Source organism: Pelmatolapia mariae, linkage group LG12 (genome assembly GCF_036321145.2).
Source record: "Pelmatolapia mariae isolate MD_Pm_ZW linkage group LG12, Pm_UMD_F_2, whole genome shotgun sequence".
Taxonomy (NCBI): Eukaryota; Metazoa; Chordata; class Actinopteri; order Cichliformes; family Cichlidae; genus Pelmatolapia; species Pelmatolapia mariae.
In genome coordinates, this window is record NC_086237.1 from 27,820,024 (window position 1) to 27,833,317 (window position 13,294).

Here is a 13,294-nt window from a genome sequence, read left to right on the forward strand (position 1 = left end):
TTTGGGACTTTTAATGATTTCTTTGAACTTATATTTTTCCACTGTTGAATGATTGTACAGCATGCATCTTTAATAAGTTTAAAAAAGAGAGAATTTGCTTCACAAGTTTGAATATATTTAGGATTTTCTCTAAGCCACACAGGGTCAAAAGTATACATCACTTTCAGTACTTACTTTTATTAAGAACATTTAAGTAATTTTATTAAATTACCAACTAATAGTTGGTAAATGCTTGTGATAGCCATCAGCAATAATTCTTGCTATTTAACCTGGCAGAATTGGTAGAGTTCATTTATACTGGTTGCTTTTGTGGCACGGACACAGTTTTTAAGTATAGTACAGATTTTCAATAGAGTTAGGGTCAGGGCTTTAGGAAGATGATTTCAGAAGCTTCATATTAGACTGTTTCATCCATCCCAAACCTGTTTTGATGTGTGTTTGGAATCATTGTATCCAAGTTTTAACCATCTATCTGTTGATTTGATGTGAAGTTAAATACTTTGGAGGTAGTCACCTCTACTCCTCCCAATATACCTCTTGTCATTGTGGCAAAATAACTCAGTCTTTCTCTAATTGGACCATCAACTTCTCACCAGGATCCATTTGGCCTGTTAATGTGGGCAGCTGCAAATTGCAGTCGAGCTTGAAGGTGCTTAGCAGGTGCTTCTTTCTTGGTTGATCCATGGGAATATAAAACTCACATCATTGTGGAAAGTGATGGCGGTGTCCCTGAAGTTCTTGTAGAGAACCTGTTCCTAGTAATTCAGTTCCTTGCAATTGTTAGTCTGCCTGCTTATTGGTTCTTGCACTTGTGCTACAGTTGATTTCAGTTTGTGTGTCTGAGGAGGAACACAGTCTGCAGTGTGGATATGGACTTTACTTTTATTTGACTTTTATTACTGTTATTTTTTTTTTTACTTTTAGTCCACAAAAGGATGAGAATGCAGTGGTTAAAGCATTAAAGCTGAGTGTATGCCGACCCCAGCACAGCAGCCAGACCCTGAACTTCAACAAGTAACAAACCGATGAACAGTCAGGCTGCAGCCTCAATTTGTGCTGGTTCATGTTTCTAAAGCAGAATCACTCTGGCGATTGCTTTAAAGTCTCTTTGTGCTGGTTTTCATCTTTGCTTTGTGATGTCAGCTTTGTGTGTCCTATATGTGTGTCCTTGGTAGGATAGGGATTTGTGTTGGTGTGTAGAACTGTAGCCTATAGATTTTTTTTGTTAAATGGTAATTACGAGACAGTGCATATCAGGTCTTTTTACAATATAATATTAAGTTGTGAGCATTACATAGGTTGTTTAAATTTATCATATTAAATAAATTACATTAGAAGACACAAATCCCTTGGGCTTGCCTTAGGAAGGTGTAAAAAGTCTGTCAAATCAAACATGCAGAGCTACCCACCATAGTTCAATTCAATTAAATTCAATTTTATTTATATAGCGCCAAATCACAACAACAGTCGCCTCAAGGCGCTTAATTAATGACTGCTTGTGAATAAGACAGCAGCTGAAAGTAGCTTTTCCAACTGCATTGCATTAAGATAGTGTTGGACTGCAAAAGTTTGGTATTTTTTTAAATTGTGATATTTGGATATCATTATATACCACATGTTGCCTCTACAGGTGATCTCTAGGAAGTATCAAATTATCCCTTTAGTGACATTCATGTTAATTTTTGCTGTTTGGGTTAATGTATTTTGGTTGCCTTGGAACAATAACCCACAAACCCAATAGGTATCCATAGTGTTTTAAATATCCGCTCAAAAACACACTCTTAAGAACATTCCTCTGGCATGACATCACTTTTGAGGCTCTGAACTAAACAAAGAACAAGCTGCACTGTGGATTGTTTTTACTGTTAAGGGAGGATGGATCAGACATCTGCTCTCCCTTTCCAGCTGATACGCACTGAAAGGAGATTTGCTGAAAGTATGTGGGTGAGTGTTGATGTGGTCTACATTTGGACTTCTTGCTTGTTTATGTGTGTGCTCTGTTATGCCCACAGGTTATATTACTTTATTGCATCTACAAACAGATTTCTATTTGTCGATTTCATTAGGTCACTCTCTGGCATGGCATCCAAGACTGAGCTTTTAAGTATAAGCACTTGACAACAACTAGAGTCTAACCTTGAAACGTGTCACTCATTCCTCATGCGCCGGCACTACAAAGCCTCATTTTCCCCTTACTTGAGGCACAGAGTCGCCTCCTTGTTCCTGATGACCTCTGATATCTTTTTCTGCTATTTATTTTCAGAGTCTGATGCGATGATGTGTTTGTGGGTGGGGCAGCTCTCTGGGGGCCCCAGCCTGGCCCTTGTTCATGTGATCAGGCCCTACATGGAGTGGCATTTGGCCTGGCCCTGTGGGGCCCCGTCTGGGAGCAGTGAGCTGATCTGCAGCCAGCCTAGAATGCCAGACATTTGAAGTCAGACTTGTTAAAAAAGAACAGAGGGTGGTAGGAGTTTCGTCAAATAGGCCCCTGTGTCTGAAATAACCCACAGACTGTCCGAGACGAAGGGAAAAGAGACAAAGCTTATTCCCATAAGCTGACATTAGAAAGCCCAGCCCTGCAACCTTTGCTTGGACAAGCTGTAATTTGTCTTATATGTGTGTTTTTCACAGGTCTCACAGGTCTGATAGCGTGTCTTAGTGTTTGTTTCAATATGTGCACGAAGTGTGAAACACTGTAACATCATCTGTGCTACAGAGATTGAGCAGCTTAATAGTTATCATGGAGAGGATACCGTGACAAACAACAGGATTTCAATATTTCAATAAATATCTATCAGATAATTTTTTCATTTAACCTTCTTTTTTCCCCCCTGTTTTCACATTTTTTTCAGTCTCTCTATCTGCACTCTTTCATTCACACATGCAGGATCAACACTCTGTTCTCATCATCTTTTTTCCACATCGTTCTGTCTCATGGGGCTGTTTTACTGGTGTCCCAGCTATGGGCTGAGCTGGACTGGGGTTGTCAATTATAGAACTATGATAGGGCCCTTGCTGCATTATGCATGGAAGTGTCCCGCTGGGGTAAAAAACGGCCTACAGCCAGGAACAGGGGATGGAGAAATGAAGGGATGAATAATGGATGGAGAGATGGAGTAGCAAAACACTATTGCAATCTGTGTCTCACCAAATTGAAGACTTGCCCTGGCTCACACCTCTGGAACTCAGGGCCAAGTCACCCTGGGTGACTCAGAGTCACGAGGTTGTCATGTGAGAAAGCACAGGATGGCTTTAACCAGCCTTGAATTTTGTGTCAAGGACCCAATAGGGTACTGCCATCAGAAAGGTCAGCGAAGGTCATGTCTGTTATTTTATGTGCAGATAGCCTCAGATCATGATCATATTTGTTTAACAACCTCTGGAAATTAATGAATTACATCGTTTGGAAGCCCTTGCGTATTTTCTCTGAGTTGTATAATTATCAGCAAAGAAAAGTTATATTTCAAATCTAATTAAATGTCAGAAAGTATAACTCCATGCCTTTAATGCATTGTTCAGAAGAACATGATTAAAAAGGGAAGACCAGTGAGCAGAGTTAAGCCTTATTACACCCAAAGGGCAATGTGTTGTACAGCTAGCAGTCAATTAAAAAACAAATGAAGATCGCTGACATCAAAAGCAGACACAAAACGGGGGCAACAAGTATGAATTAATTTACATAAAGATATCCAAGGCCCAATCAAACCTTCCATCATCAATCATTAACCCATTAATGTTCACAGAGGACATTTTATATTTTCACACACTTTTTTCAGTTATTAGACTCAAAGTCTTTTGTGTTTTATCATTTTAGGTGAAAATGATAGTGGAAGTGGAAATGACACAGGATGAGAAATGCAGGTATAGATGTAGTCCAGGTAAACTAATTTCCTCTTCCTTCCTTTTATGTGCTTCAGACACTACACGAACACACACACATGAAAACACATGCACACGGAGAAAATACAGCCCAAAGCCAGCTGCTTGTTTACCAACATTTTTAGTCCTTGAAATGAAGGTGCAGGTGTATTTTTATTCATGTAGCTGGTTTGTTGCAGTTGGCCACTGTAAATCTTACAGGGAGGCACAGGAGAAGAGGTGCCTCAAGTGACATATGGCTAAATCTGAGAAAGATTCATTATTCATGAGGTGATTGAATTAGTACATTCAACTGACACTGAGAGGGCGCGTTATGTGTAAAGGAAATGAATGCTAACGTTCCAAAATGTGAGATGTTGCATGCAGCCAAGTAACTAAGCCCTTTATTTAGAATACAAGTCCCAATCTGTTTTATTTGGCATATCCAGGTTGTACCCAAGTTAATTTTAGAAAGCCTGAACAGGAAAAAGAAAACAGCATTAAGTGGATTTTTTTGAAAATTGGATTAAAATCAAATTTAGATGTCGGTTTGAAATGTGACTACAAATGTCTTTCTTCAGATATGTCTAAGTGGTGATGTACTAGATATGTTTCTTCTCTTTTTAAAAAAAACTTTTTTCGAATTGTCGATAATAAAAGAAACATAAAAAACACTTAACACAGCAATAGAGAGCATATATCAGGTAGAGTTAGTTTAGAACAAATTTGCATACAACAAAAAGAAAGTTTTCATAGGACACTATGCACTCATGTGAAAAACTAACCCTACTATCATAGGACTTAGGAGAATTAGGAGCAGGGAGGTGTTGGTAATCTTAATTGATCATCAACAAGTGTAAGCACCTCTTTAAAAGCAGACCTTTTGGCAGTTTGCTGGTCTGGAGCATTCAGGTGTCTGTTAACACAGTGTCACAATCTTCCCAGGAGTGGACAACCCTGCAAATTCATCACAAAGTCAGGCTGTGCAATACTGACATAGTAAATAAGCCAAGAGCTACTCTCAGAGCTCAGACTCTACAGTCCTCAGTTAGCATGTTAAATGTTAAAGTTATGACATACAATTACGCCTTGTATGAAAGGGTTGCCAGGTTAAAACCTCTCAAAAAAGAATATGGAAGCATGGCTTGGATTTGCAAAGATGCATCTGAACAAACCATATGACTGAAGTAATGTTCTTTGGACAGAGCAGGTCAACATGGACATGTGTGGCCATGTTCCCAAATATAACAACACAAACATCTCATGCCAGCTATCTAACACTGTTATGGAGGGGTGACATTTTGGATTTCTTTTGAAACCCCAGGACCTGTGCACCTTATAGTCACTGAGCTGACTGTGAACTCCTCACTATACTAAAATACTCTGCTAAAAAAGTAATAATAAAGGGAACACGTGCAATAAGACTGCTATATGTGCAATTCTTTTTCTGACAAAGTTGTACTTTTGTATTTTCTTACTCAGTTGTATATAGCATTTGTATTCTATTTTATTCTATTGTATATATTATTCTATTTTATTCTATTGTATATAGTATTTTATTTTATTTTATTGCATTCCAGTGTTTTCTAATTTCTGCTACATAACTTTGCACTTTTGCTGTAACGAAACAAATTTCCCACCTGTGGGACTAATAAAGGTCAACTTATCTTAACACGTAGAAAACATGTAAGGACAAAAATCACACTGGATATCTATACTGACATGGACTGGATAGTGTGTTAGGAACAATAAGATGCCACATTGTTTGATGACAATAGAAATGATCAACCTACACAGGGTTGAATTCAAAGACACCTGGAAAATCAAAGTGAATGAGACAACGCATGGTGTCCTGGGGGTTGCCCTCCCATATCTACACCTGGGCATCACTGAGCTCCATAATGTCCCAGTGGTTTTCTATTGGATTTAGGTAAGACAAGTGTTAGGGGCCAGCTAATGGTACCAATACCTTCATCCTCCAGGATCTGCCTGCATACTCTCGCCACATGAGGTAGGGCGTTGTTGTGTTGTTGTCCTGATACCTAGCCTGGGGAGGTTTGTGGGTCCCTGCATGGATATGGGTTCCCAGAACATCACTGACCAAAATTGGTCATGATGAAAGATGTTAAAGGCAGCATAATGTTCTCCACGACTTCTTCAGACTCTTTCACATTTGCAACATGTGCTAAAGGTGAACCTGCTCTCATCTGTGAAACGCACAGTAGTGCACCTATCGGGCTCCATGGTACTTGGCAGTGAGCGCAGGGCCCACTAAAGCATGCCGTGCCCTCAGGCCACACTCATGAAGTCTGTTTCTGATTGTTTGGTCAGAGATATTCATACCAGTGGTCTGCTGAAGGCTGTTTTGTAGGACTCTGGTAATGCTCATCCTGTTCCTCCTCGCACAGAAGGTTAAGTGTGTCTCCCAACACAGTCCTACTGATAGGTTAAGGAACTTCTATGGCCCTGTCCAGCTCTCTTAGAGTAATTGCCTGTTGCCTTCAATCTTCTTCATGTTCTTGATATTGTGTTGGGAGACACACTTAGCCCTTTGACAATGGCACATATTGATGTGCTGTCCTGGAGTTGGACTACCTGTGCAGCCTCTGTAGGGTCCAGGAATCACCTCGTACTACCAGTAGTGACACTGAGCCTAGCCATTTGTTACAATGGTCCAGTCAAAGTCCAAATCTCAAACTGATTAAACTGCTTTGGTGGGACCTTAGAAAGCTGTGCACAAACCTCAATAAACTGAAGCAATCTTGTAAAGAAGAGTGGGACGAAATTCCTTGGCAATGATGTGATAGACTGATAAAGTCATACGGGCTTTATTCTTTTTCGTTACTGATGGTTATACAAGCTCCTGAATGATGGGGTGTTTCTTTTTCACCAGAATCTAGCTAGTTTTGGTTGTTTTTGTGTAAATCTTTAAAATTCTTTCGTCAAATTGATATATATACAAAAAGGTAGGGCATGAAAACAACAAACGGTCTGGGCCAGTTTTGAGCTCAAACTCTTCCACCAAAGACAAGACCTTGAAACATGTTATAAGCTCTGCCAGGTGACCTTCTGGGTTATCCTTTTCTCATTCATACGGTGGTGCCATTTTGATGCAGTTCTTCAAGAAAAGGCTGAAAGTTTGGCTTTCAAGTCTGCCAGTCTCTTTTTATGAATATAATTTCTCAATCAATAACATCAAGTTTACAAAAAATTGTAACTTTGTCCTTTTCATTGCCCTCAAAACATCAGGGAGACCTGTTATGCTTATTTCCAGTTCCATGATTTTATTCCTGGACTGTATGGTTCAAGGTCCAAACATTCGTTCCTCATTATGTACTAGGCCTTTGTCCAGCCCCTGAATTCACGCAGTGTCTGAAACAGTACATTTCCGCTCCTTTCCCTTTAAAGCTATCCTCTTTTTAAGCCAACTTTCTTCCGATTGGCTGCTATTCAAACAGAAAGTTTGCTCTTGTGGTAGTTCTGTTGTGCATAAACTGATAAATGACAGTTTGTCATTTGAATTTCTAGTAGTATTTGTAATTTTCTGTAGTCTTGCAGTATTATCACTCTGTGTTTTGTGATTGATTGCAGTTGTTAGTGAAATCAACAGGTTCAATGAATAGCTTCTTTTTAAACATAATGTGCAATTAAAGCAGTTTACTTACAAATTATTGTGAGGCTTTGTTTCTAAACAGCGCTGAAAATGTACAATACATATCAGGTACAGCCATTCATCCCTGCAGCAGACCCTAGACTCAGATGTTTTGTGGGCTTAAAAGATGCATACACATGTGCAGGTAGTACATATACATGAATCTGTATGGAGGTCTTACCATGCATGTATTCATGACAGGTCCCCGATGTCAACTAATGTCAGTCAGTGTATCAGTGAACGTGAAAGATGCTGTTGTTGCTCATCACCACCATGGTGGGGTGACACTATTTGTCACTGTAGTGATGGATTCCGTCTCCCTCAGAGGAACATGTGCAAGCGCCGTCTCTGAAAGGCTGTCTTTGTGTTTCACACTCACTCACTCACTCACTCACACACAAACACTGTGCTGTAACTGACAACAAAGGCGTGCTTATCCAATTGTGGGGGAATAAGATTAAGCTACAAAGAAACTCATATGCTAATGTTAGCATCTCCTGCTCCAGTGAGAGCCTTTGTTTGTGTAATCAGGAATAACATGGAATTAGATTTGAGATGCTGTCTCGGAAATGATGCTCATAAGACCCCATTGTATGATGTTGACATGTTCCTAAATAACTGAAGGGGAGGGCCTGCTTTCTGTCTGATGTAACAATCCCCTGGGAAATAAAGAGTAGTTGTGCTGTTCAGATATCTGATTTTGTTTTCCTCTAAAACAGGCTGTGTGTCAGACCCGGCCTAAGCTATGTCTTTACTCACTGTTTTCCTTTATAATTGACTTAGCTTGTCACCATAATTAGGTTATGGCAAAGAAAAAAATAACTCCTCTGTCATCTGGTGGTTTAAGATGGTAATCTTTCCTTGATGAGAGCATCTCATTTTACAGCTTACTGTATTTCATCAATAGCAGCAATATGGGGTCTTAGTCTTACTGTCAACCCAACAGGTCAAGCAGTTGCTGCTGTTGTGTCTCAGAAGTTGAAAGTAAGACCACTCTGCATGGGGCAAATGCTATAATGTGTGGTCTACTAAGCCACACATTATAGCATCTTTAACATATTTGTCACATGAGTGGGGTGGTGTGGCCTTTTGAAAAGTGCTTTTCACTAGGACCTGCAGTTTGCCATAAATTCTCCCACCGGTGTCAGGTCAATGGTGGTTGGGACGCTTAAGATCTAGCAAGTTTGAAAGGAACTCTAGACAGTCCGGTGTTGTTGTATGAGTCAGGAGAGAGGGAGGCCATTCATTCGCACCTCTGTGACCCCTCTCTCATTCTTCTGAAGAAGAATAGCCTGCCTCTCACGCACAGTCAGCCCTAAGCCCCTCGGGGCATCAACAGCCTGTTACATAAGAATGAACTAAAGAATGCTCCAAAAAAGTCTTCAGCCATGACCTTGGCTTTGATAGAACCCTGTGATTGGTCCTGCTCTACTAGTGCAAAATCACTTATTTATTCCTGTGATACCAAGCTTGATATGGATGTTGCTGAACCTGTAATGGCAAGGACTAGCTTGGTAATAGTATTACTTTTCCGAAATAGTTCATAAAACTTCGCTTGTTCCATATTTTGTATTACAGTATTACATTGAGGCACAGGGAAGGGTACAGAAAAATCATTAATGATCAACCCTGAAGGTCCCAATGAGAACAGTGGCCTCCATCTGTAAATGGAAGAAGTTTGGAACCATCAGGGCTCTTCCCCAGAGCTGGCTGCCTGGCCAGTTTAAGTGATCATAGTAGAAGGGCCTTAGTCAGGGAGGTGACCAAGAACCCAATGGTCATGCTGACAGAGGTAGAGCATTGCTCTGTGGAGAGAGGAGAACCTTTAAGAAGGACAACGATTTCTGCAGTACTCCACCAATTCGGTCTATTTTGGTAAATTGGCTATTCCTCATTAAATGGCAAATGACAGCCTGTCTGGAGTCTGACAAAAGGCACCTGAAGGACTCTGGTCTGATGAAACAAAGATTGAACTCTTTGGTCTGAATACCAACCAAGTCTCGTGTCTGAAGGAAACCAGGCACTGCTCATCACCTTTCCAATAGTATTCCTACATTGAAGCATGGTGGAGGCAGCATCATGCTGTGGGGATGATTTTGGGGAGCAGGAAGTGGGAAACTAGTCAGGATTGAGGGAAAGGGGAATGCAGCATTGTAGAGACATCCTTGATGATAACCTGCTCCAGAATGCTTTCGACCTTAGACTGTGGTGAAGGTGGATGTTCTTGGGTGACATTCACAGTATCCAGTTCACAAGTGATCCAATATCTTTGAAGAGATCTGATGGCTGTGCACCGATGGTCCCCATCCAACCTGATGCACATTGAAAGGTTCTGCAAACAAGAACAGGAGAAACTGCACAAAAATAGTAGCACCAAATTGTAGCACCATACTCAAAAAGGCTGTAATTGCTGCCAAACGTACTTCTATATTGTACTGAACAAAGGCTCTGAGTATTTATTTATATGTTATATATATATATATATATATATATATATATATATATATTTTTTTTTTTTAATACATTTGCAAGAATTTCAAGCAAATGTTTTCACTTTATGGTGTATTGCGTGCAGAATTTTGAGGTGAAAAATTAACTTAATAAATTGTAAAATAAGGCTGTAACGTGACAAAGTGTGGAACAAGTGCAGCACTGTGAATATCTCGTTGGTGCGAAAATACTATTTTGGCTTCTTTGGCATTTTAATAGATGCAATTAAAGAAAGTGGAAGAAAGAATGTGTTTTATGACATGCTCCTAGTAACAAAGTGCCTAAAGGTATAATTTAGTCTTTGTTAATTGGTTCTTTGCTAAGTTGTTTGTCATGTGTAGACACAACATTGGTTCATCCCTTGAATTAGCTGCTTTTTTCTGTTTGACTGATTCATGGGTCAGTGTTAAGTGGCTTAACAAACAAAACATTCCTATAAAAATGGTCAGGTAAAAGGACGAGCTAAAAATGGGTGAAAAAGTAGGCAATACGTAAAGAAGAACTTTAAAAGATGCATGCAACAGTCATTATTCTCTGCTGGGTCATAATTAATAAGACCAGAAATGTCCCCTTTAAAAAAATTTTCTTTCTTTCCAAACCATCATTAAAACTAAAGTCTATTTACTTAATTAAGAAGTAAGGGCTTGTATAACAAGATAATTAGTCTTAATTTAGACTTTAAAATCCGTTATCAAAGAATGGCACAAAGGGAAAATATTATCTTTTAATTTGGGCAAAAAAAAATCTTGCTGTTTTATCCCTTTGTGCAGAAAAGCAGAAAAGGCTTCTTATCTTGGGCATCACTAAAAGCACTTTGAGGATTTGTTTGAGTAGTTATTATCTGAATGTTTTGCATATACTACTTTTGCATTCATATCGAGGGTGCACCTAGGTAAATATCACTTTTAGTGTTTGCATATGCTTCAAATACACAATCTGAAGTGTTTTAACTATATCTAATATTTATCTAGTTTTCAAAAGTCACTCTGGCATCATAAATCTGTAAATGTTGGAAAAAACCTACTGAACTTGCGTCACTCACTTTTAATTCAAATCATTTTACCCACTGTTATTTAACAAGTCCAGTCCTGGGAAATTGTGGCATTTAGGTTTGGCAAGCCTTCTGCATGAGTAAGTTGCCCTTCTCTAAACATAATGAAGAAATTGAGAAAAGGATGGGCAGTTTTTTCACTAGGAAATATGTGGGGTTGTGTTACATGACAGGTTAAGGCCAAATTTTCTATAATCCGAGGTGTGGAGCGTTACGTCAGCATCTTGATCTTTCTGCACAGAAAAACACTAGATCTCTGTGTCTCTGTTAGTTTAATTTTTTCTTTACTATTAATTCTGATGTCTGCAACATATTTTCTCATCTTTCACTCTGTGAACCTCCTAGATTACAATATTTTTATCAAAACATTGCCTAATACTTATCTGTGATTTGTGCCTCACACTCCTTTCTTGCCTTTAGAATGTGCTTTTTTTTCCAAACATGCTATTATTGTGTCATTACTTTTGTCTTCCTCAGCCCCCATATAATTTTCCTGTCCCAGAGTGTGTTGTCTGCTGGGAGTCCCGGTTCTGAAGAAAACCTGTCTCTGTGTGGATCCAGGATTTGCCACGAGATTTCCCACTCCTGGTTTGGCCTGGTTATCGGAGCCAGAGACTGGACTGAAGAATGGATTAGCGAAGGCTTTGCCACCTGTCTTGAAGACATTATCTGGGCCCAAGCACAACAAGTATAAGATAATGTGTTTTCCATATTAACCACTGTATGACAGTGACATACAATCACCGGCCACCACATTAGCTACACCTGTACAGCTGCTGGTTAATGCAAATATTAAAGCATATAAACATGTAGGTTAAGACAACCTGCTGAAGTTCAAACTGAGCAGCACAGTAAGGAAGAAAAGTGATTTAAGTGCCTTTGGATGTGGCGTGGTTGTTGGCAGCAGAGGGGTTGGTCTGAGTATTTTAGAAACTGCTGAGGAACTCTACTGGGAATTTCCCACAAAACCATTCCTAGGGCTTACAGAGAATGGTTCAAAAAACAGAAAATAACCAGTGAGCCAAAGGACAGAGAAGAATGGCCAGATCACTTGAGCTGATGGGAAGGGAACAGTACCTTAACAACAACTTAAATAGCTACAAGGATTACAGCAGCAGACATCAATGCTAGGTGACACTCCTGTCAGCTACGAGTAAGATACTAAAATTCACAAAGAAATCATCAAAATTAGACAATAGAAGGTTGGAAAAAACATTGCTTGGTCTGATGATTCTTAATTTTGCTGCGGAAATTCAGATAATAGGGTGAAACTTTGCGCTCATGTTGTTTGCACCAAAGATCTTTTCTTGTATCTGTGGTTCAGGCTGCTGGTCCTGGTGTGGTCGATATTTCCTTTGCACTTTTTGGACCCCTTAGTATCACCCGAGCTGGCCATATCCATACCTGTCCATGCCTGCTATTCTGTCAATATGAACCAAAATCTCACATAAATGCTTTCAGCACCATGTTGAATTTATGCCACGAAGAACCAAAACGACTCTGAAGGCAAAAGGAGGTCCAAGCTGGTACTAGCAAGGTGTACCTAATGAAGTGGCCAGTGAGAATAAAGGCAAGCGGGTGCCTCTGAGAAGATAATCTTCTCTCATTAGAAATGATTGATATGTAAATAATTTGAGTCATTAAAAACAAATACTGCTAAAATATCATATAGCAAAATTCATTAAATACATAAAATGCAGGTTCATTTTTCAACCTTTCGTCTGTTCAAACATCACTGTGACAAAAACATACGTTAAACTTTTTTTTAAAAAAAGGCAACTAGAGAATATTGGAATACAAAAAAGCAAAAACAGGAAATAAATTTGAAAAATCACAAGAGTTGGCCAAACAAACAAAATTTTCTCAACCAATCACAACATTAATCAATAGACCATACCTCTTTAGGTGTAAAACCACATCAGTCGCATAGTTGATTCATTAGTAATTTTTTTTCTAAAGACTGTCTTCCCAAAAAATTTTAACGTCACATTTTCCCAAAGGTCCTTCTACAGCCAGATGGTTAATTAAGGATCCCTGCAAAAAATATATGAGACTAAATAGATAAAAGAAGTGGGTGTAGCATTAATGTTTGCAACACTGACTTCAGCTCTAATCTTGTAGTTGATGGGGCTACAGACCTAATCCTCCCACTTGTATTCCCACACCATCTAGAGTTACACAAGTGCTTTTCTTTTGTCTGTGATGTTAAATCTAAACACCTTTATGATATGAACTTTGCTCTG

At 39.3% G+C, this 13,294-nt stretch overlaps 1 protein-coding gene across 2 annotated transcripts in view; it reads left to right on the forward strand.

Annotated features, from left to right (window-relative positions):
* aopep (aminopeptidase O (putative)) overlaps nt 1-13,294 on the forward strand; it is a 95,640-nt gene that overhangs the window by 21,466 nt on the left and 60,880 nt on the right. The window contains exon 7 of one of the 2 annotated variants that reach the window (XM_063490435.1): nt 11,529-11,739. In XM_063490435.1, the coding sequence (XP_063346505.1) occupies nt 11,529-11,739 (211 nt within the window). The remainder of the gene's footprint in view (nt 1-11,528; nt 11,740-13,294) is intronic. The other variant, XM_063490436.1, reaches the window with a different exon arrangement.